We start from the raw sequence: 22,896 nt of genomic DNA on the forward strand, positions 1-22,896 counted from the left end.
AACGGAGAGGACAATAAGAAATGAATGAGTTTTATAACTTCATAAGGCGTCTTCGTGTGCGTGCATAATGAGACCAGCAGATCAATGTCGTCGTACCAATTGTGGCCTGCGTTAGAGAGGTGATATCGTAAAGTACGTTGCAAAAGAAAATATTGTTATTGTCGTGCATCAAAGGCATATTTAGCTGATGGACACAAAGTGCTTGGTCTGGCTCGGTGCCTGCGAGATCGCTTAAGCTGATGAAAGTCAAAACACTCGTATAAAATATTTATCGAGTGTGGTACTTTGGCAGCGTAAATTAATTTTTTATCTCGCTCATAAATTGGTACGCCTGTTACCACCTTAAAGTTATTGGACATTATATCTGCTGCATTACGAGGGCTCCTTACATATTATTATGATTACAAATAACAATCTTTCATGTAGATATTTAAAGTATAATTGAAATCCATAAAGTTGTATGGAATATAAAAAGTATTAAAAGAAAGTTCATATATAGGATAATAATATGGTAGAGCATAATGTAGTAAAAGATAGGGTATTGTAAAAAAATTACAACAGGTCCAAAACATTCATACCGACTTTAAACAATCCCAAAATAAAGAAATTCATTCCGAAATGATAAGAAACCTAATCTCGGCAGTAAATAATAATAAAAACACTTGCATAGCTGAGTTATATCAAATTACACCTACCGATTGCCATTACGGTAATATCCCTTTATAACTCAAACTAAACAAAACATCGAAATTTATGATCCGATCCCGTTGAATAAAGGAGCGGAATCAAAGCGCCACGGACACCGAATAAAGGCCTATTTCTTTCGAAAAAAATCTAAAGATATAGAGATAAAGAAACAACTATTCATAGAGCACAGTATGAGGCACCCGCTTTACCAAATACTGGATTAGGTAGTCTTTTTGGAGTCGGAACCGTTGCTTTCATGAGGGCCAAATATTTTGACACGTCTGAGAGCAAATAGAGAATAGATTGGGTAACGGGATTAAGGTCAACCTACTCGTCCCTTTAGGCGCAATAACAAAGTTTTAATAACTGCTTATCTCACAGGATAAACAGCATATACTTAGACACTCAAACATTTGTCGAGCTTACAAACGTTATCAACAGCTCAATTTGACGGAGGCATTTGAATACTGAAATCTTAGCCTTTTAATCCGTATAATTATCCCACATGCTCCACGGTAACGCTGGGGTGACATCAAAAGGTATGAACCGCATCCTTGCATACCACAGATATCTCTATTGTGTATAAGAATGAAACCTGTTTTTGGCACGAGTGATTTTGTCCTTTTGAACGTGAATACAAATCCGTAGAGTTAAAGGAATTAGAGAGGAATATTTTTAACCTGGTATTCTATTACTAAAATTAGCAGAATTATTAATTCCATTAGGGGAATACTTACACACACATTCTCAACAATCTATAAACTAAGCCTTTTTAGAAAATTAAGTTTTCGCTCTCTGTTTTGTTTGCGAGAAACTGGGCACCTAAAAACTAATTGATTTTATTCAAACTTAGATCAGTACCTATAGAAGTCTGATATTTATAATACAGGTTTCCGAAAGTTTTGTCTCAATTGGTCTAGTAATATTTATGTATATGTGCGCACTAACATATAAACAAATTAATTTGTTTATATGTGCGCACATATACACTATGTACATATATACTAGCTAATGTTACTAATTAGTAACATTACCTATTTGTCCTCAGAAAACCAGTAAGATGGTGAATACTTAAAGAAAAGCGATGACACGCATGCAATGTGCCATCACTGATTCACAATCCGACCCAGAAATGTAAGGGGGTTCATATCGACGATCGGTATTGAGCAGTAGACGTGAGAATGCCATTATGAGGCACTAGATTGTGCGAGGAATGTGAAGCGATTTGGTAAGGCTTGCAGGAGTACAAATCGTAATATAAGATGCATATTATTGATCTTTTTTAATCAATCTCATCTACTCAAGAAATTAATTTTGACAAGAAGATACTGTGAAATGTGCAATTAATATTTGTTTTATTTTGTTTTTAAGAACATGAATTTTAAATGTCACACTATAGTGTTAGACACACTATACTTCCCGTACGAATAACGAAATGAAAATATGTACGCTAACTATGTTTTGACAAAGTATGTACTGCCATTTATAGGATTATTTTCCCGAAGTGTGCCGACTGGACCCGATTACGTAGAATTCCGCTGTCCGTCCATCAGCGGGCTGGATCTCGTGAACCGTAATAGATAGAGTTGAAATTTTTACAGAATATTTATTTCTATTGCCACTATAACAACTAATAATAATAATTTTAAAATAGTCGTCTTGAAAATTAAAAATAAAGTATTATTGCTTGCACATTGGTACTGAACTCTTCGTCTGTAAGTCGACTTTTTTTATGGATATTTTAGGACACTGGATTCAAATTTTTTTAACTATGTAAACATGTTAAGTTTCGAATTCTGACTAAGCAGATTTTTTATGGTAGGACTTAGTGGTTATTATATTTTGTCATCTTACTGCGATAATAATATGGCCAAGTGAACACACAAGCATTACAGTTACGCGTATGTAGGTACTTGCCCGTCAATAATGCGTTTCATTGTCGGCTTGCCTTTGCTAATGCAGGTGCAAATGCTTCTAATTCAAGCAACGACTCATCTTATTCACTAGACGATGATAAATATGTACTCAATGTTTCGACTCGCTCTCTTTAGGCAAATTCAGTTTTCGAGGAAATAATTCACTACCAACAAACACCTCCAATTAAGGTATTTCTGACACCCCTCTATGCAGAGCTTGCATGGACAATCTATTCAGAAAAAGACAAAGAGACAATCACTCACATACTACTCAAAGCAGTGGTGAGAACCCAATGAGAAGCCTACATTGGCTTACCAGCGTCACTACCTAAAGTCCTCACCAACCTGGCAGGCCTGCTTGGATTCTAGTGAGCTCGGCTGGTTGGAGTGATCCAGCGAAGAGCTGCACCAGGGATCTCATTTATAATGGACATGGTCTAAGTGAGAAAATACCCAGGACAGAAGAAGAAAAAAGTAGAGATATATCCGATCAGAGAATTCAAATCAAACTTGAATGCATAATTAGTGTCAAGTGGCGCCATCTAGCAACAAAACAAACAACTGTCAGTGAATAATAGGTACTTAAAATGAATACAGATGGCGCTATTACAATGTACAAGTGTAACCTAATAATAATTATAAGGTACAATCAAATCCCTAAAATATCTCTATAGTTAGTAAAATAAAGCTGTGATATTTAAGTATCTATTATGTGAAACCTGGCAATTTTTTAGGTATAGCCCACCTTGTATTAATGATTTTTATCATCTACCTAAAGCATTGTACCATATCAATAATATTATGGTTAGTTAATCAATTTGTTAAACACATACTGACATACAACAGCAACTATGAATAACCAAATATTATGTAGTTAGAATTGCCAGATGCATCTTATCCTGTTTTTCAAGGTATGATAATACAGAAACCCGTAAGTGCGAAAATAAAATACTGGGTAAACTCCCACTATATTTTACAAATTCAACCAGAGCTGCCTAGCGAAACCAAAAGCTGTCTTGTCCAGTAGACAATATTTTCCTTGTGCGGCAATGCATGGACAGATAATCGAAACCAACTTAATAGTGATACTGTGAAGGCGAAGTTAAGTAGTTACTATATGAAATGTAATTTCAAGTTAACATACAAAGGTTTGAATTTTCCCAATTACTTACTCGGAAATCGCTTCATTACCAAAAAATATAACGGTGATCGGCTGTTTAGTGGAGAGTGCTGCGTAGCAGAGACCAACCCTTACGTGAGAAAATCTAAGGTTTGTCTATTTTACCAATAGGATCAAAGTTACTTACCCTGCGTAAAGGAACTTTAAAACAAATTATCCTTGTTCCTTCTATAATATCGCCGCAAGCTTTGTACGGAATCCATCTAAAATTAAAAAACATGGTGAAAACAACGAGGTAAACAATGGGTTTCCCCTGATTTTCCAAGGTTCTCATTACAAAAGTTTTTGGTTAGAATACGTTGGCGCTTTTCTCACCTATCAGGTATGCTAGGAGCCATTTTGAAAATGGGATCTTTCAGAATAAGATCTTGACATAAGATATTATTATAAAGCTTCAAAATTGCAAGAAATGAGTTCAAGAATAATTATTTTTTTATAATTTTTGATTTTTGTATACGTAAAAGTCAAAGCCTTTTTTTTCTTTTTTACACCTGGTTTTATGGCTCTGGGTTCTAGCCCTTTTATAAATGTTACATAGACAAGATCACAGAGACAAGACCATATCGACCAAAGATACGGATGACAAAAAAAGGAGCCCTTCTCACCCTTCATGTTCACGTGTGTGAGTCCGACTTGCATGCTTGCACTTGATTGGTTTTGGGTTTTTTTTTCATATTTCAATATGAACGGGAAATAAGAATCACAGACAGATCACCTCGGACGAAGACAAAGGCAAGAGTCAAGACTACAATCACAGAGTAAAGTAATCTAACACCTCTTAACTGACTGCAAGATGTGTTACCTATATCAAAGATTACTGGTCTGTTGTTATATGATGAAAAACAGATTCCTAAAAGAGTCATATCCAGGGCCGTAAAATAAATTTAAAAAAAAAAAACAGATTGTCTATGATGAAGAATAGTAATTATATATTCTCTTTGGTTCACTCTATGGTTTCTCAGTATTCTCTTGTCTCTTTGGACCAAAGAATCTTTGGACAGATCAAAAGAGAAAAAAGAAGAAAAATTACATACCTACGTCTGTCGTCTTTAGTCTTATAGTGAGCTGCCGCCTACCCAGCCAAAAATGCTTAAAACAAACACGAAAACATTGAACTATTATGTACTAAGCATAGAGGTATAAATGCTACTAAGCAAAAAAATAACTTTTTAACGTTACTATAGTAACAGCACTATTACAATAAATAATATATTAGAAAAGAAAATAAGGTTTGATCGAAACTTACAGGTCTGTTGGTGTACTCGAAAAAGTAATATTTTCACTGGTTTAACTTTCAAAACAAAGTAATTACTGGTTATAAAGACCCGGCAATTATGTATAAAAACAGTATATGGTACAAATCTTTACTCAATGCTGAGAAAACATGTTTGAAGGAAGATAAAATTAAAAAGATTCATTATAAGTTTGACGATGGCAATGAAATGGTAGAGGAATATAATGTAGACACTCGGGTGCTCTTAAGGCGAGCTTGGAAAACGAAAGGAAAGCTTGGAGGTGAAGGCAAATGGTCAGTGGAGATAGGGGACCCTATTCCTGAAGGTGCTCCGAATTCTGATGCTCTAGACATTATGGAGAGTAAAGATCAAGTAAGAATGATATTATCTTTTAGCCTAATAATATTTCACATTTTTTGGCCAACTGAAAGCTCAGCTGGTTCCTTTCACACATGTTTGACAATGTACCAATAATGTAAGCTGGTAGGGTGTCCTTCTAGCCTATCATAGCACTACAATTATTTAGAAATGAGGACGCGAATTGCTTTGTGCCCTTGCAAAATAATAATTTTAAATTAATCAAAAATTGCAGTCCTAATAAAGTCCTAATCGCCAATAGACCTGACATAGTGCTAGTTGACCTGCCAGCGCGTCAAGTAATGATTGTTGTTGTTACTATTCCACATGATGATAATCTAGTGAAAGCAGACAAGGAAAAACTATCAAAATACTTGGACCAGGCTCACGAGATTACCACCATGTGGAGTGTTGACTCAGTGATTATTGTACCAATAGTTGTATCAGTCCATGGTCTAATTGCAAACAGTTTTGACCAACATCTTAAGAAACAATCGCTTAACTGTTGGATCAAGGGTAAGTAAGATACAGAAGGTAGTGGTTCTTGAGATGGCACACATTGTGAGGAGGTTCCTCACTCTGGAGCCCTAATCACTGGCTGCTTGTGTCCAACCCAACCCGCTGCTAGTGGGACCCATTTTACCATATTTTTAATCAATGTTTTTTCTTCCATACTTTTAGTTTTCTGTTGTTTCTGTTATTTTGTTGTTTGTTGTTTTATTTTTTATACATTTTCCTAAAATATGGTAATAATGAGATAAAAAATAAATGAGATTAATAAATCTACTCCACTGCTGTCCTTAAAATCTGGCAATCTTAAATACCTACTTAAGTCTTAATATTATGTATTAATTATTGTACTTTTTAGCAGTTAAATTAATGTGAGTTATATCCACAAGTTATATGTCCATTATAAATATATATATGTATGACAGATTGACTTCTCAGAGTAGTTTATTGTGTTTTAAGATATTGTTAAAAAGATAATTATGCATTGATTACAGCCCGCTTTATTGAAAAGGAACACAAGAATCAACATAGAGTGGAGAATACGCAACCTTCCTTATCCAATAGAAACATATTCTATCAAAGCCAACAACGAAGAGAAGCTCATCATCATTAGTACTACTAATAAGAAGTACTATAAAAAGCTGGAAGTCCCAGAGTTGGCAAGGCTTGGCATGCCAATAGAGCAGGAGAACATACAGGCAACACACAAGTATAATACACTTATTATAACAGTAAGTATTAGCTGCACACTTTTTAAAAAACCGGCCAAGTGAGTCAGACTCGCGCACTGAGGGTTCCGAGGGTATTGTGGTTGATTTTGCTGTACACAATCTCAATTTATTGATTATTCTTTTCATAATGCTGCCTGCATTCAATTTAGGACCAGTCGATTTAGTTTAGAGATTGTGTACAACAGAATATGCCACAAAATATTACAATTGCCTACATAGCTTAATTTACGTTCTATTTGTGATATAAAGATTTCCAGTTCTAATTGGTTCAATTTTTATTCTAGTATAAAAAGCCACAGCAAATACTAGACATGGAGAAGGAATGGTATGAAGAACTTAATAGTGTGAACCCAATTAAGGACATGCCAAGCGAATGTAAAACACAATAGGTATTAGATTTGCATTTAGTTTTGATTTTATAAGTAATAAATAAAACATTTGTTTCAGTTTTAATATTTTATTTGAACCAAAAATGTATGTACACTTTTATCAAATTAATTTAAATTTTTTATAATTTTAATTACACTGATCACTGATGGACAATCCTTATTTAATTGTACTTGAAATCCTAAACAGCTATTCCTGAAAAACAATAAATTAAAGAGGTGTCTATTTCTGAGACCTCTAAGGTTAGAGAACTTGTGCATTCTTATATTTTCTGAGTTTCATCTAGTAAGTCCCATTTCTTCTGTAGAACTTGACATCATCAGACAAAATGAGACAACTTTATCTTAATTTGTTCCATAGAATAATTGAGATTTTTCTTTCTTTGAATTGTTCTATAGAACAAAGTATACAAACTTTTCTTTTTTTGTGGTAGAATGTTATCAAGATCATTTTTAGGGTTCTTTACTCAAAGGGTGCCAACAGGACCCTAAAAATAATCCTGATGACATTACCCCACGAAAAAAGAAAAGTTTATTATGACGTCAAAGTCAAAGTCAAAATCATTTATTCAAAGTAGGTACAATTGTACTCCTTTTCATGGTCGAAATTGTAAAATTTGTACGATATAGTGGAGATAAAAATTACGTAACTTAAAACTAAAGTTACGAGGGTTCCAAACGCGCCCAAGTCTGAGAAGAGCCCACAACTCAACTCAAAGAAGAGCAGATTTTGAGTGAAATGCTAGTATGTAGTTCTATGGAACAAATAAGGATGAAATTGTCTCATTTTGACTGATGATGTCAAGTTCTATGGAACAAATGGGACTTGCCCATTTCATCTTAACTGTATCGCCTGTTAAAACTGTTGTCCTAAATATTACATTAATAGTAATGAATCAGTTAATCAGTCATCCATAACTAAAGCTTTCGCTTGTTTTTTCAATTCTTCCTCATCTTCTTCTTTCTCTAATAATCCTCTAGCTTTGAGATATTCACCATATTGCTTAGGTATGCCCATAAACTTTTTAATTTTTGCTCTCAGTTGTTTCCATGTTTCTTGATAGTAATTTTTCTTGTCTCTCTCCATGGCTTTGTAATCATGGCCATATTTGTCTAGTAAGTATGTTATAAACTCAACTTGTCCTTTTGGTAGCCTGAAATAAAATATAATGTTTTGTGTTAACTGTTGCATTGTATGGAAATGAAATGTTTGCCAGAATGTCTTACGATAAACAATAACAGTACATAAACAAAACATCTTAAAATAACAACTAAGCCAGACTATTGAGCATAATATTATATTAATTTGATACAAGATATTTGGATATGAACAAGATATTTGGGTCACAGGACAAAGTGAGACCAGCCTAGTATTGCTCTGCATTCAAACTCAAATTTAATTAGGATTGGTTCAGTTTAGTGGACCATTGAAAGGCATAGGGCAGATCGACACTCTCATCTATATAATATTTATATTTTAAGGTGTTAAGGGGTCAGTTATAAATTGAGATAAAATACATCAAGTTGTTAAGCCACTTAGTAATTTTAAAACTTACATAAACCTCCGTTCTCTGGGTGCCTTGGCTTCCTGTTCTAACTGCTCAGCTACTCTTATTTTAGGGGCAGGTCTCGGAACTACTACCTCCTGCTCCTCCTCCAAGTCAGATTCAGCATTATTTACTATCGCTAAGGCCTTTCTTAACTTCTCTTCTTTAAAACTAGGAATGCTTATAGCTTTATTTGGATCGCTTGCAAGCCCCATATCGCGAAGATTGCGGGATGTCGTCTTTTTGGGGTTCCATGCTTCCTTCATTACTTTACTGTAAAAAGTGAATTTTAATTACTTCTCAACAATATTATAACGTGTTAGAACTGTTTAAAAAGCTTATTTTATTTACATACCATCTGACTTCGCCAGTATTTTTTTGTTTTAGGTGCATTCTTTTCCTGTTAAGTTTATGGAGGAACTTTTTCTTACGATGCTGCTTTTTAATTTTCATTTTGCTGATATATAACTGTAATCCTTAGGATTGTGAATATAATTTGAATTCTAAAATGAGGACTTATTTTTACCTTATAAAAATAAATAAACACCTAAATAAAAATTAAACAAAAATTGGAAATTAGTTACTAGAGTAAGATGAAGTCAAGGAATAAGGAAATGTGCGTTTATTGTCAGTGTCACTGTCAAGTGTCATGCTGACACTTGTCAGTGTTTTTTTTTCTCGTCTGGCTTTACAAAGATCAGCCAATGTCAAGTTTGTAGTTATTTGAAACAAGTTAGTTAAACTATACAAGTATGGACCCCGTCTGTGCCGGCGCTCGCCGACATACGCACGACGGCACCCCCTGAGAGCGCTTTCCAGTCCGTTTTAACAAAAAAAAAAAAACACTCCAAAAAGGCAGAGCACGCCAGCCAGCCAACACCAACACAGACGAAGTCCCTTGACAGTGATTCACTCAGAGATACCTTTTTTTTTTTCTTTAAATCTGGCTTTACTCTGATGAGCCAATGTCAAGTTGGTGATATTTTCAAGTTATTGAATTTATACAAGTATGGACTCCGTCTGCGCCGGCGCCCGCCGACATACGCGCGGCGCCCCTTTAGAGCGCTTCCCAGTTCCACCACCACAAAACACCAACTAACACAAAAACCAGCCACTCTTAACAAAAAAAACACTCCAAACAAGCACAGCACGCGCGCCAGCAAACGCCATCACAGACGAAGTCCTCAGAGATATCTAGTAAATAACTACAAACTTGACTTTGACTAATCTGTGTTAAGCCAGAGGAGACGACGAGGAAAAAAAAATAGCCTTGGCCTTGTCGGACTGTAAAGTAGATACGGGTAAGTTTGATTAATGGAGTAGTAGATTTGGTATAATAATGGAGTAGATACGGGTAAGTTTGGTATAGTAACACTACTCGTTTGGCAGTTGAAATCTTCAGGTCTGGGGTTGAAATGGAATAGCGCTAAGGCAAGCATTAAAAAATAATTCACACTTGCGTGTCAGTAGCGCTTTAAGGGTCATAAGACCGGCCTGCCCGCGAAGTTCAAATTTAATTTGGTTTTTCGCAATTTGTAAACTAATACTACAACGTAGGCTTATGGTTATTTTATTCGTGACAATGACAATATTGTCCTCACAGGTTTATATAAAAATCTTTACTTGAAAAGGTCCAGTTTAAGAAATAAATTAAAGTATCGACTAATTTGTGAGAATAGTCGGCAGGCCGGTCTTATGACCCTTAAGTCACGCGGTCACGTCACATGAGTTCACGACCGAGACACTGGTGTAGACAATATAACTACTAGAATCCAGAGCTATAAAGTAATTATTGTAGTCTATGCCGTTAAGCCGTCTGACACATGTCTGACAACTGCAGCTGACATTGACAACCACTAATGTAAAAAAAACGAGAAGTTCATGCATGATTTGAGGTTATTTTTAAATTTTAAAAGAAATAATTAGTAATTTTATTATTTACTTTTATGCTTAAATTAAAATTAATATGCATAAAACCGGCGCTACACGTTATCAAAAATTCCAGAAAGCTGAAAAGGCTAAAACTAAATTGAAGGGGAAAAAAGATAAAGAATTACCTAAAGGTACTAACGTCACAAAAACAAATTTTAAAGTGAAGAAGATTGTTATTAAAGAACAGCTGAAGAAACATGGACTATCAGAAGCCTTGTCTAACAGAAAACTTAATATCAAGGAGCTTTTATCACGGCTTAATCATTTTAATACTAACTCACGGACCGACGCTCTCGATGGTTTAAGAGAGCTCATAACTTCGCACCCTGAAGTTCTGGAGCAGAGTTTAGGACAACTTATTCATGGAGTTACCTCATTGATTCTAAATATAGAAAAAGTGGTGGGTATTTGATATTTCCTCTTACTTTTGTACCTTAAGAGGGCTCTCTCCGTCACTCGTTTCATACCATTTCATACAATCGTAGTTCCAATTTCATTTGAATAGTAAGCAACCAAAGTCCATGAAATTTTGCAGACATATTCTAGAAACTAATATCTATGTCTGTGGTTTTCCAGATTTCTGTTAATATATTCGGTTTCAAAGTTACGCGGTCTTAAAATTTTCATACAAATCTTTGAGCCCCTGTAATTTTAAAACTACATATTTTTAGAAAAATCTAAAACACCACAGACACAGATATTAGTTTCTAGAATATGTCTGCAAAATTTCATGGACTTTGGTTGCTTAATATTCAAATGAGATTGGAACTACGATTGTATGAAATGGTATGAATCGAGTGACGGAGAGAGCCCTGTTAAAGATCTAATATTATAGCCTAGCTTTATTTTGATTCTATACCTATTGGTATCTTGCATACTTATCCTCAACTGTATCAACTGCATTGTCATTTTGTGTATTTTTGGTTCACAGGTTAGGCAAGGTGTATTGAAAGTCATCCATTTAATACTTTCAAATGTACCTTCAGAAAAAGTTGAACCCTTTTTTGATATTATGTCCACATATTTGAGGAGTGCTATGACACACATTGACTCAAGAATTCAAGAAGACTCGCTGTTATTCCTTGATATACTTCTATTGTGTGCTCCATCTAGAGTTGCCCAAGATTTTCACAGAATCATACCAAACTTTTTGGATATGATATCTAAGTTAAGAGTTGACTCTAAGCCAGGTAGAACCTTAACTATTAATTTAAATAACCAAAATACAAGTGCTAAGTGGAGAGTGAAAGTATTTCAAAGATTACAAGAATTTTTACAAAAATATGCTGCTTATAAAAATATTAATAATGTAGAAAAAATTACTACAAGTAAAATCACTGTTTTCGATGCAAATAAGTTTAATCATTATCCTTTATTCAATCCAATTTATATATCAAACTGCACAATCTCATGTTTTAGTGGCAAAAGTTCTGATAATGAACTCCAAATTGATGAAATAGAAAAATTTAATGAGTACACTGAAACTCTTGTGCCATTACTTTTTGAAACTTGGCTTGAAGCATGCCCCACTAATAAATCGGAGACAGATTTCGAAACAGTTATTAGTGAAGAGTCGGGCCTGTTATTAAAGCATATCCTGCAAACTCTAACATTACTAAAGGATATTTTAAAGTACTTCAATACAAAGTGTCCCAGTTCTCATGTAGAGAAATTGCTACTGCAGAAGTATAAGGCATCTTTTAGCCAACATTTCATGTCAACATTCCCATATGTTACAAATACAAGATCAAGGCAAGTGAGCAGAACTGATACAACTGGAATGGAAACAACAGATCCTAAATTAGTAGCAGAAAACTTAGAACTATGTCACCTTTTCATTGCATTTAATCCCCATGTCAATATAAAGAACCAGAGTCGTGAGATTAATGTCGTACTAGGATACATAGAAAAGACTTTCAATCAGAATAGTGACATTAGAATAAATGGTATAGTAATTAACTTATTGAATACACTATTCAGTCATGAGATAACTGGATGGACAAGAACAATATCTGTTTTGGATACCTTGTTTAGAAAAATGATCTGGATCTATTTTAACAAGAGCATGTCAGACTCAATGAAGCAAGACCTCTTTGCATTACTGTGCAAGGTAACACTCAATGCGAAACTATCCCACTTCCACTCTAGCGATGCTTTTAATATGTGGCTTACAAGCTTACCTGATATATTATTGAGTGAAAAATTAACAGTCCAAACGGTTAATATCATACACAAGTTTGCAGTTACCCGCAATGATATTTTCAATTCAATCTTAAAATCGAAATTACTTGCAGTTATAACAAACCTCCCAAAAATTGTAATAATAGATTCAGATGGTGACCCAGGTAGTTATCATAGACTTTTATCTATATTTTACTGGATAAAAGTTTGGGATACAGACTCTTTGAATTTATTAGAAAACCAATTAATGGAAAATGTGTATAAGCCAGATCATGTAAAGTATATATTCGACACATTGAGATTAAGAAGTGGAGGTATTTTGTAAAGGAAATAATAAAATAATATTTTAAAATACATTCTTTTATTTATTTTCATTTAACCAAACACAAAATTGCATATTTGGGCACAACATACATACATACTTTTAATAATTTCCCAGCAATATAGCAATTGTAGAAATTAGCTTTTAGCTGACTAACTTAAAAAACCTGAGTTGCTTTTCATTTTAACATTGGGAATAAGACAAAAGAAGCTTAAAAATGCTGTCATGTCTGCAAAAATTCAAATTACAAAATAGGCAAGCAAACTAAAATCTATAATATACAAAAATCTTAACTTTCTAATTAACAAGGAACAAATGATCATAATGAGAAAACACATAAATAAAAACCATCACTAGGTATTGATATTACAATACTGCCTGTATGAATTTATGTACATGACTAATAAAAATTGTAAAATCACTATCTAGTAATAGTTTGTATTATTCTATGTGAATAAACTTCCATTGGTACTAATTTGGTGAGATTGCGTCTTTATTTATTTATTTATTTGTATTTTCGGTCTTTTCAGGGTTTTGAACTCAAAGATTAAAACGGAGCCCTATTAATGCCACTCTACTGTCTGTCTGTCTGTTAGTCTGAAAAATTGTTCAAATTGTAAACAACGATTCTTAAATTAGGTAGTTTCTAAAATCTAAGCTGTTACCAAAACATAGGTGTTCTGTTTTATATTATTAAATTCAGATGATTTTATCATACAACTTTATAAATTGATTACAGTATTGTAATTATTATTATTCTATCACAAATCTGAATACATGATTCACCAACACTCATTATTTTAATTGCTATTAACTAAGACTAGCTGTCTTTCTAATAAATACTAATAATAATAAACTACATTTACAAATCAGAGACACAAACTTTTGAGACATCCTTAATTTGGCATTCTTGGCTAAAATTATATAATTTACCTACCAATTTTACTTTTATTATAATATGTATTCAATGAATTGTATATAAATTAAACAATTTGCGTCAATAATACAGAATAGCATGCTAGTATGACAATACATAAATATAAGGGCTCGCAGTTGGATGGTTTATTAATTTTCAGTGAACCATACTTGATCCTAATAAGTAACTATTATATTTGCAAATTTTAATGTTTAGATGGTTCATTTATCATCCCAGCATCATCGAAAATTAAACCTATTGAACAATCTTATTTCACCCTTTTAATGGCATTCCTTAGAACCTAACTAATTAATTTGGTTTTAGACATTCATATTATATATTATATGTTTTTGTAAATTATATAAGTAAGTAGGTACTTACATAAATAATTTAGTGAAAAACTTCACTAAATTATCTATATAATGTTATAATAATTACCTATCGAGAAAATTAAAATGTTTTACATTTTTAACATCCCATTATTTTACAGCAAGCAGATTAATTAATATAATATGAGTATTCAAACAATAAGGCTTGTGTGCATTATATGCTTAGTTCATGATGTCACATATAAAGTATAACTGGTAACTTTTTATCAACAGCGATATTGCACGAGAATTCAACTAATTGTTTTATTATTTATCATAAACAAACATTAACATATTACACTATTAACTAAACTTATTAATACTTTTATATTAACACATAAATGAACTATCAATAATATTGTATTGTTATTGAATAAATGTAATAGTGTGATTGATGTTGTGACCTTATATTTTTAAGCAAATTATTGTGTACCTGTGTTCATTCAAGTAACTAAGTATGTTTTTTTTAAATATATAATAGATAAATATTAAAGCTATGTAATAAAATTTTATGAAATGATATGTTCCTTATATAAAGTCAGTATCATATTAATAAGTATAAATTCATGTGTTTGAAAAAATATTGAATATATACGAAGAAAGAATAAAAATGTATTTGTTTAATGCGATTTTAAAGGAACAGAGCGCGCGATCAAACTATGTTTTTTTTATTGAACAAAGTTCAACTGGCTTTATGATAAAAACATCATATTTACACGATAAGTACCAAATGGCGTGCAATAATTTATTGTGTTTTCCTTTTATTAGACTTTTTTGCGCGAGGTATTGTAGCAGAGGCCGACAGCATTGCCTGAAAATAAAAATAAATAAATTGAAAAATAATACTTACTAATAAAAAGCGCATACTATATATACTCTTTTGTGGCACTTAATTTTTCTATTAAGTACATATTTTTTTAGTAAACTGAAAATTATGTGTCACTTGAAAACTGTAAGTTCTAAAGGATATAAATAATATTAATTTGGTAAGTACCAAAATACTTTTTTGTGACACTTAATTTTATATTACTTCAGTACATATTTTTTTAGTACACTGAAAATTATGTGCCTCTTGACAACAGTTAGTTCTAAGTTGTAATAAATATTACATACTTAAATAATACAGATATTAAAATTACTAATCTTTAAATATATGTTAAGTATTAGGCAAGTAATTAAGTAGGTATTATTATACAACACACAATGCGTAGGATTATTTTATAATACATAAGAATAATACAAAAAGAAACTCAAAATAATATTAGGTGTGTTATCCATTATTAAATAAATATTAAGTAATAAAACAAAATACACAAACATAAAAGTTCCATTACAAGAAAAGCGCTCAATATATAAATTAATATACTAAAAATTATGCAAGTCAAGCGCTCTATATCTTTGTATAAAAGGAACCAACAGAAATCGTGCAAACGTAACACAAAAATTACCAACTAAAAGTAAACATACTCTTTGATGCTGGGCCTCTACAACTGGAGACGGGAATTTAGGATCAGTTTAAACATCTGTACTTTTTGACGTAGTCGGTATTTCGTCATGTAAAGGAACGAATTTATACTCAGGATGAATTTCTTCTAATTTAGCATCAATAACTTTCTGCAAAGCATCACTTTTCAAGGAAATGTCGTTAGATATATTGTCTCCACATGAATTATCTCCTTTATCGAGTACTTCAGTTATTTGAATTAATGATTCGTTACTTGAAGTCAAATTCAGGTTAGAACAGCTCTGAAAGACATCTGTAATATTTTCTAAAGAAGATTTTCTACTTGCATCTGATGCATCTGACACGTTATCATTATCAGTATTTTTGTCGTCAGTTTTATGCCAAAACGCCAACTTCCCCGGTAGTTGTAGTAATTTTCCAAAAGCTGAACTACCTTTAGAATGTCTCATCGGTGATTTAGATTTTTGTCTAGGATCGTTTACAGATACAGGGTCTAAATTTTTTTGTTCGATACAAACTTCTGACATTTCGTTAACGATGACGAAAGCGCCTTGTGCGTTAGTAAAATTTACAGAATCCGTATTTATTTCTTGTTTTTCACTTTTGGTAATATTTTGAATCTGATCTTCATTGCTAGCAACTAAATTATGCAAATTGTCTAAACTAATAGCTTTGTCATCATTCGAATTTTGCGGTATGGTTTCATCTGGTTTCAGTGGGGGTGGTGGTGCTTTATTCTTACCATACTTGCCCTTATTTGCCTTTCTGCCGCTTTTAGGGGTAGAAACTGGAGTACCAAAAGAACCTTCACTATCGCTTTCTGCAGAATCGTAATCATTTGTTACTGATATATCCATAGTTATATCTCGAGTAGTTGCATCGTTAAATTCTTCCGTGATATTACTGTCAATAGATTTGCTTTCGCTGTTATCATTTACAATGTTATATAAAACGTTCGTTTCTGGTTTATTATTATTCTCTAAAGTAGCGTCAATAAATTCTTCTGTAATATTATTATCATCAGATTTGCTTTGATGTTGATCGTTAATTTCAGTAGAATTAGATTTGATTTCAGGTGTACATCTTTCCTCCAAACTTATACCGCTCTCATTATCTTTTGAGGACTCAGTATTTTTAGATTCAGTGATATTTTTATAATCATTGTCTTTGCTTTGAATTTTGACGGGAATGTCTGTATGAATATCTTTATCAGTTAAATTTACATCTGTTTTAGAAGTATCATTGGGCATTTTATTTATTTCTTTTAAAGATGGCGAATTTTCCTCACAGGCTTCTTTTTGGTCCCGATTATCTGAATTATCATTTTGATTATTAAAATCAATATTCTGGGGATAGTTACTTAATAATTTTATTATTTTTATCTGATTCCCTACGTATTGATAAATAAATGGTGGATCGGTTTGGGATACGAGTAGAGGCGATGTGAAATTAACGAGAGGGGGCATGTTTGTATAATCAAAGATATCGTTTTCCTGAGGCTCCTCGATGATAATGTGATCATCCTTTAAATAAAAATTACTTGGATAAGTGTGAATCTAAAGTATAATAAAAATGTAATAAATAAGGATACGAATAAATGCATTAACAGACTTTTCTTTTAAAGGTACCTATGGCATAGTTGAGTCTAATATGTATTTTTATATTTAGTGTTATCAAATTCTAAATATGGACTCATTGTAATCTTTGAGTTAATAATATGAGGTATGTATTTTCATAAAGTCTATTATTTAGTGTATATATATATTGTGCATTACTTTAAACCAATACTATATTTTATGTTCAAAAATACTTGATATTTTAATATTATAGTTATACTATAAAGTAGGAACTAACCAATTTTGATATACAATAATATAAATATATTACAATGAGTATCATTAATATACAGTCCAATACAACCATAATACCAGCACCATGTACCCTAGCATTAACAATTTATATTTCCATTAAATTCAGTCAGTATATAATTTTTACCTCTCAGAACATACTCAAAACCTTTCCTTACATTAATATAATCTAAATAATAAAATATTACACTTTTCCCTACAAGTGTGAACTTAAATAAATGAAAGGTGAATAGTTTACACGCACTTAGAATGAAACAAAGAATCTGAAAGAGATCAAAGTGTTATAACGACCTTTCTGGCGCAGTGGTGAGCACTGTGGTCTTGTTAGTGGGAGGTCCCGGGTTTGATTCCCGGCAGGAAAATATGGATATAATTTTTTAATTTTCTGTCTGGTCTGGTGAGAGCTTCGGCCGTGGCTAGTTACCACCCTAACGGCGAAGACGTGCCGCCAAGCGATTTACGATTTAGGTACGATGCCGTATTGAGACCAAAGGGGTATAAAAACTGCCATACCCCTTCCAGTTTAGCCTCCCAAGTTTCACTTACCACCAGGTGATATTGCAGTCAAAGGCTAACAACTCGTATCTGAATAAAAATAAATTGTAGCGCAAACCGCTGAGTCTAGAAACTTGAGATGGTGCATCTTTTTTTTATTTTTCATTCAGATACAAGTTAGCCTTTGACTACAATCTCACCTAGAGGTAAGTGATGATGTACCTAGTGGTAAGAGATGGAAGCGGGTTAATCTAGAAGGGGTATGGCAGTTTTCACTAAACCCATACTCCTTTGGTTTCTACAGAGCAACCGGTACGCTAAATTGCATGGCGATACAGCTTTGCCAGTAGGGTGGTAACTAGCCACGGTCGAAGCCTCCCACCAGACAATTAAATATAAGTCTTCTCTACAACCAAAGAATAATATGACTAAGTAAAGAAGCGTCATTCACTCCCCCCGCACCCACAACGTAAGGGTACGCCTAGTAGTATTATATAGTGCGTTGTCCTTGTCCCGCTCTATTTATGTATAGCGTCCTTCGTCCTATCCTTGTCAATAGTAGACGATTAAGGCTGAGATCTATAGAGCGCACTTTGACTTTGCTCAGACTGTTAAAACGAGACAGTGTTATACCGCCGGCATAAACCTGTCTCGTTTTAACTGCAACTTAAGTCTAAGCAAAGTCAAAGTGCTCTATAGATTTCAACCTAAGAAATGAGACTAAGAATTTGATCACTGATTTTGAATTTGATCTTTTAAAACCTATATCCATGCGGACGAAGTTGCGGGAAAAAGCTACTCAAATAACTTTATAAAGTGCGTCTACCCCCACTTGCGATAACTATACCCTATTCGCAGAATAAAGTTAATATAGCGCTGTCATGTCACCAACCAATCACAAACGTTTTCTAATTGAATTTCGAAATTGAATTACGAATGTTTTTTTTGAAAACACTTTCGAATTGAATTGCGAATTTTTTTCGAAAACCTGTTTGTGATTGGTAGGTCACTCAAAATGGATGACGCCCACTGATATTTTTGTCTCTGGTATTTATATGGGATTGCGTAACAGAGAGCGCGCTATACTATCTTCATTCACGTAGGTAAAAAATTATGAAAACGTGTGCGTTTTTTTTAACGTGACAGATGGAAGCAATGATTCAATGGGCAGTGTTCGTAATATCTTGCGTTTACCAGACCTCGGCGGCTTGTGGTCGTTTGATGGTGGTGACGGTGGTACGAGTGGTGCGCGCGCGAGAGCGAGACGCACCGACTGACGCAGTGCGCGTGAGCGAGGCAGAGTTCTCTGCACTCGAGTAGCCCGAGCTTATGTCCTCCGTTGATTTTATATGACTGAAAATATAAAAGAATACGTGAAACCTTCATTTTTTGGCTGAAATTACGGATCCCTCATTTTTTTTTTTTTTGATTAAGGTTCGGTAGGTATTCAATATTACGCATACAATCATAGTGCGTGTGTGTATATTTGTTACTCTTTCACGCAAAAACTAAGTTCTGGTCGGATTTGGCTGGGAATGGAGATCGATTATACCTACCTAGATTAATGCATTAGCTACTTTTTATCCCAGAATACCATCGAGAGGAAACCTGCATACGTGAGTGGTCTCCAATCACAATCATGTTTTCAAAGGTGTGTGAAGATTACCAATCCACATTTGGCCTGGGGTGGTAGGCTATGGCCTAAGGCCTTCTCATTCTGAGGAGACACATGCCCAGCAGTGGGTTGATGATGATGATAATGATATTCACCTAAAGTCAGGTTCGTCCATGCGACTGCGCGTGTTGCGCACGTCCACGTCCACTTCTGGGAAGTAAATGGGCGAGCGGTTGTTGGACTCCGACGCACTCCTCCGAGTCGCGTATCCGCTGTGTACAAAACACAACAAGAATTTAAACTGGGTTCTTATTTTAAGTATAGAATTTACTGGCTCTACTCACGTATTTAATCGATGTAAGCCCACTAATTTCGAACCCATCCGGAGTCTCTTTTCGGCTCGCTGTGCATCGCTCTGAGACCTCGACCAGGATCCCGGATGGGTTCGAAGCTAGTCGAGCTAACATCGACTAAATACGTGAATATAGCTAGTACATGCTATACTTAAAATGAGAATCACTCACGATAGTTTAAACATTAAAAAAGTGTTCTTATTCGTAGGTAAAATGTTAGTACATTTCTAGGGACAAAGAATAGCATAGTGATACCTTTTCACAGCTCGTCGGGGCTTCATCGGAGCCACCTCTTCCTGCGATCCACATTCGCAATGGTCGGACTGATTAGATACAGCTCCGGCGTTAGTTCGCTACACTATAGCAATACTACAGACTATAGTATACCTCTTGACAGCTCGCCGGATAAGCCTCGGCTCGGCGAGTACGTCGTCGGCCTCGTCGGAGCCGCGCTCTTCCCGCGGCTCGCACTCGCTCAGGTCGGACAGACTGTAGCTCTTGCGCAACTGCTGTACTAGACCACCGCCGCCCTGGAAACGTATTTAGTTTTGCTCTTTGTAATCCATACTAATTATATAAATGCGAAAGTGTCTGCCTGCTAGCTTTCCACGGTCCAACAGTACCCGATTTTGATGAAATTTTAGTACATAGTTAGCTTACATCCTGGGGAAGGACAGGCTACTTTTATCCCGGAAAATCCAAGAGTTCCTATGGATTTTTAAAAAACCTAAATCCACGCGGTCGAAGTCGCGAGCATCATCTAGGATGTCGTATGTACGGAATCAGACTTACTAATTATTATTATTATTACCTATTTATTTGTACTAAAAAAATCACAAATAAAGTTACTTGAAAAATTAAATCTACAGATATAAATTATTTATCAAGTGAAAGTTTGTATAAAAAGGTTTTCTTTGAATTTTCTAAAGAGTATTCAGAAATACGAGATGCTATGAAAAACTGATTTAGTGAAAAGAAAATATAAAGATCAATGCAAAATAATTGTGGGAAAGTGATAAAAGTTAAGGTGTTAAAATTTTGATTGCCTAGTTAATTTGGGCTTAAATGATAATAAAGGTAGTTTATCAAAATCCAAAACCAAGTTAAAAAGTAAAATCACACACATACTTATTTGAACAATTAATCTAGCGTGTGAGCAAGCCAGCATATAGCCTGGTAAATACATACAACAAATTAGCAAAAAAAAAAATACTTACTGGTAATTTGATGTTATGCACGCACGAAGTGAGACGCATGCTTATGATTTGCATACACTTGCAGACGCATTGCTGTGATGTGGTGTGTCGTGAGTCGTAACTCGTGAACCCCAGTCATGTCTTAAGTAGTAGGTATGGCCTAGTCATAAATCATGAGACGTGCATACTTTCGTCAAGCATTTACAATAACATATTGTTTGACGGGTCGGCTTTTATCTATAATCTATGTGTGTAGACTGTAGAACGAGACAGCGTTATAGCGCTGGCGTAAACCTGTCTCGTTTTGACTAAAACTTAAGTCTTAGCAAAGTTAATGTGCACTCTATAGATTTCAACCTTAGTAGTGGATCAATCTGGTCCAAAGCTATCCAAAGTGATCCACTACTAAGCAAAATAATTTAAATTTGATTTGCCGGTCGATCCCCCATCCTCACTGTCTCGGCCCTTTGATCTCGCAGGAATTCCGTCTAATCTTTACCACCAACTGTATGTAGCATCTTTTTATGCTGTGGCAAGCGAGTTTCGTTTTGTCGATTTTCGCGCGAAATTGCATTGCGACACACCGCAACACAGCAATGTGTTGGCGCCTTAACTTATTGCACATAAATTAAAAAGGCTCGTTTAAATAACTATACTTTATTTAGGAAATACAAAAATCAATTACACTAAATCAGTCATACGTAAACAATAAAACTAAGAACTCAACATACAAAAGCCGGTGTTTTCGTAAAAATAAAGATGCAAAGTAATTAGTCTAAAGTGACCCTTTTGTGACCATTAATACCTCTTCAACCGTACTGCATTTGTTGAAAATGTAGGATTAAAATAAAGCTTTAATTTTTGGTTGATTTTACCATATTTGATAGTTCATAATATAGTTTTTATATTTCAAGAGAGAGATGAAAATATTGGGGAGATATAGGAAAAGTTGTACAGAAAATTACTGATGTGAAAAAGTAAAAGTATCCAAAATCGGAACATAAAAGTTAAATTTTCTAAAAGCGAAGAAGTTTTCTATTTTATATCATACCATTTACAGTTGAAATTTTATTTGATAATAAGTAGGCATTTGCTTCTAGTAGGTATCAGGAGCGCTTTATCCATAGGTATAGTGCCCGGGAAGCAACTTGAACATTAAGCGGCGTAGTGGGAGAAAGTTGGCAAATCAAAGAAGCAAGAGTCAAGTTATCAACCAATGGCGTGCACCCGTACCGACTGATCAACCAATCGCGTATGCCCGCCATTCTTCAGCCAATCGTGTCAATCTTCAAGTTGTTTACCGGGCACTGTATATTAATTCATTATGTATAAATGTTTCAGTGTATCATGTTTTTAACGCAGAAATATGACTATATAACTCTCTTCCAAAAGATCCAAGTACTCAGTGAAACTCAAACGCGTGAGAAAGAGATGTAGATATCTCTGCGTTAGAACAGGCGGTTTCACAATTCAATGACGTTTTGCTATATAGATACCGCAGCGGAGAGGCGATAAAGTGTAAAAATTAACCTGAACCGGCAGGAACTTTGCGTCTGCGCAGTATTTTATGACGCGTCAATTAAGATATGTACTTTACTCTATACGTTACGTTATCTAAACATCGACTAAAATCACA

The 22,896-nt window shown here is 34.1% G+C and overlaps 5 protein-coding genes across 9 annotated transcripts in view; 2 read left to right on the forward strand and 3 right to left on the reverse strand.

Annotated features, from left to right (window-relative positions):
- LOC123870215 (RNA/RNP complex-1-interacting phosphatase-like) overlaps positions 1-4,264 on the reverse strand; it is a 46,663-nt gene extending 42,399 nt beyond the window's left edge. Inside the window, exons 1-2 of the mRNA XM_045913423.1 lie at positions 4,099-4,264; positions 3,911-3,986 (exon numbers count right to left, since the gene is read on the reverse strand). Of these exons, the coding sequence (XP_045769379.1) occupies positions 3,911-3,986; positions 4,099-4,121 (99 nt within the window). The 5' untranslated portion in view covers positions 4,122-4,264. The remainder of the gene's footprint in view (positions 1-3,910; positions 3,987-4,098) is intronic.
- A 490-nt stretch (positions 4,265-4,754) lies between these two features.
- LOC123870216 (protein DPCD) lies at positions 4,755-8,510 on the forward strand. 3 transcript variants are annotated; one of them, XM_045913426.1, is made up of 4 exons: positions 4,755-4,920; positions 5,032-5,390; positions 6,380-6,616; positions 6,901-7,410. In XM_045913426.1, exons 2-4 carry the CDS (start codon positions 5,118-5,120, stop codon positions 7,003-7,005), a joined length of 615 nt encoding a protein of 204 aa, XP_045769382.1. In that variant the 5' UTR covers positions 4,755-4,920; positions 5,032-5,117; the 3' UTR covers positions 7,006-7,410. The 3 variants fall into 3 exon arrangements, with proteins under 3 accessions (XP_045769382.1, XP_045769383.1, XP_045769380.1); XM_045913427.1 differs by lacking the exon at positions 4,755-4,920 and adding an exon at positions 8,327-8,510 and having other exon boundaries at positions 4,927-5,390; positions 6,901-7,019; XM_045913424.1 differs by lacking the exon at positions 4,755-4,920 and having other exon boundaries at positions 4,927-5,390.
- On the reverse strand, positions 7,764-9,157 carry LOC123870217 (nucleolar protein 16). The gene is made up of 3 exons (XM_045913428.1): positions 8,905-9,157; positions 8,559-8,822; positions 7,764-8,156 (listed from the first exon to the last, which is right to left on the reverse strand). Exons 1-3 carry the CDS (start codon positions 9,000-9,002, stop codon positions 7,907-7,909), a joined length of 612 nt encoding a protein of 203 aa, XP_045769384.1. The 5' UTR covers positions 9,003-9,157; the 3' UTR covers positions 7,764-7,906.
- A 1,235-nt stretch (positions 9,158-10,392) lies between these two features.
- Positions 10,393-13,014, forward strand: LOC123870214 (testis-expressed protein 10 homolog). Its single transcript, XM_045913422.1, has 2 exons — positions 10,393-10,881; positions 11,413-13,014. Exons 1-2 carry the CDS (start codon positions 10,516-10,518, stop codon positions 12,985-12,987), a joined length of 1,941 nt encoding a protein of 646 aa, XP_045769378.1. The 5' UTR covers positions 10,393-10,515; the 3' UTR covers positions 12,988-13,014.
- LOC123870213 (beclin-1-like protein A) overlaps positions 13,005-22,896 on the reverse strand; it is a 36,643-nt gene continuing 26,751 nt past the window's right edge. For 2 of the 3 annotated variants that reach the window (XM_045913420.1, XM_045913421.1), the window contains 5 exons: positions 20,452-20,594; positions 19,867-19,983; positions 19,296-19,449; positions 15,736-17,256; positions 13,005-15,079 (listed from right to left, as the gene is read on the reverse strand). In XM_045913420.1, the coding sequence (XP_045769376.1) occupies positions 15,784-17,256; positions 19,296-19,449; positions 19,867-19,983; positions 20,452-20,594 (1,887 nt within the window). In that variant the 3' untranslated portion in view covers positions 13,005-15,079; positions 15,736-15,783. Of the gene's footprint in view, positions 15,080-15,716; positions 17,257-19,295; positions 19,450-19,866; positions 19,984-20,451; positions 20,595-22,896 lie in introns of all 3 variants that reach the window. The other variant, XR_006797032.1, reaches the window with a different exon arrangement.

Source organism: Maniola jurtina, chromosome 12, assembly GCF_905333055.1.
Source record: "Maniola jurtina chromosome 12, ilManJurt1.1, whole genome shotgun sequence".
Lineage (NCBI taxonomy): Eukaryota > Metazoa > Arthropoda > Insecta > Lepidoptera > Nymphalidae > Maniola > Maniola jurtina.

What these genes read in the sequence shown, in the direction of transcription:
- LOC123870216 (XM_045913426.1), top strand. Translation starts at nt 5,118, where the DNA reads ATGTATAAAAACAGTATATGGTACAAATCTTTACTCAATGCTGAGAAA. An exon ending in TTATGGAGAGTAAAGATCAA is followed by an intron (nt 5,391 to 6,379) that starts GTAAGAATGATA and finishes CATTGATTACAG; the next exon opens with CCCGCTTTATTGAAAAGGAA. An exon ending in ATAATACACTTATTATAACA is followed by an intron (nt 6,617 to 6,900) that starts GTAAGTATTAGC and finishes TTTTTATTCTAG; the next exon opens with TATAAAAAGCCACAGCAAAT.
- LOC123870217 (XM_045913428.1), bottom strand. Translation starts at nt 9,002, where the DNA reads ATGAAAATTAAAAAGCAGCATCGTAAGAAAAAGTTCCTCCATAAACTT. An exon ending in AATACTGGCGAAGTCAGATG is followed by an intron (nt 8,823 to 8,904) that starts GTATGTAAATAA and finishes CACTTTTTACAG; the next exon opens with TAAAGTAATGAAGGAAGCAT. An exon ending in CCCAGAGAACGGAGGTTTAT is followed by an intron (nt 8,157 to 8,558) that starts GTAAGTTTTAAA and finishes ATTTTATTTCAG; the next exon opens with GCTACCAAAAGGACAAGTTG.
- LOC123870214 (XM_045913422.1), top strand. Translation starts at nt 10,516, where the DNA reads ATGCATAAAACCGGCGCTACACGTTATCAAAAATTCCAGAAAGCTGAA. An exon ending in TTCTAAATATAGAAAAAGTG is followed by an intron (nt 10,882 to 11,412) that starts GTGGGTATTTGA and finishes TTTGGTTCACAG; the next exon opens with GTTAGGCAAGGTGTATTGAA.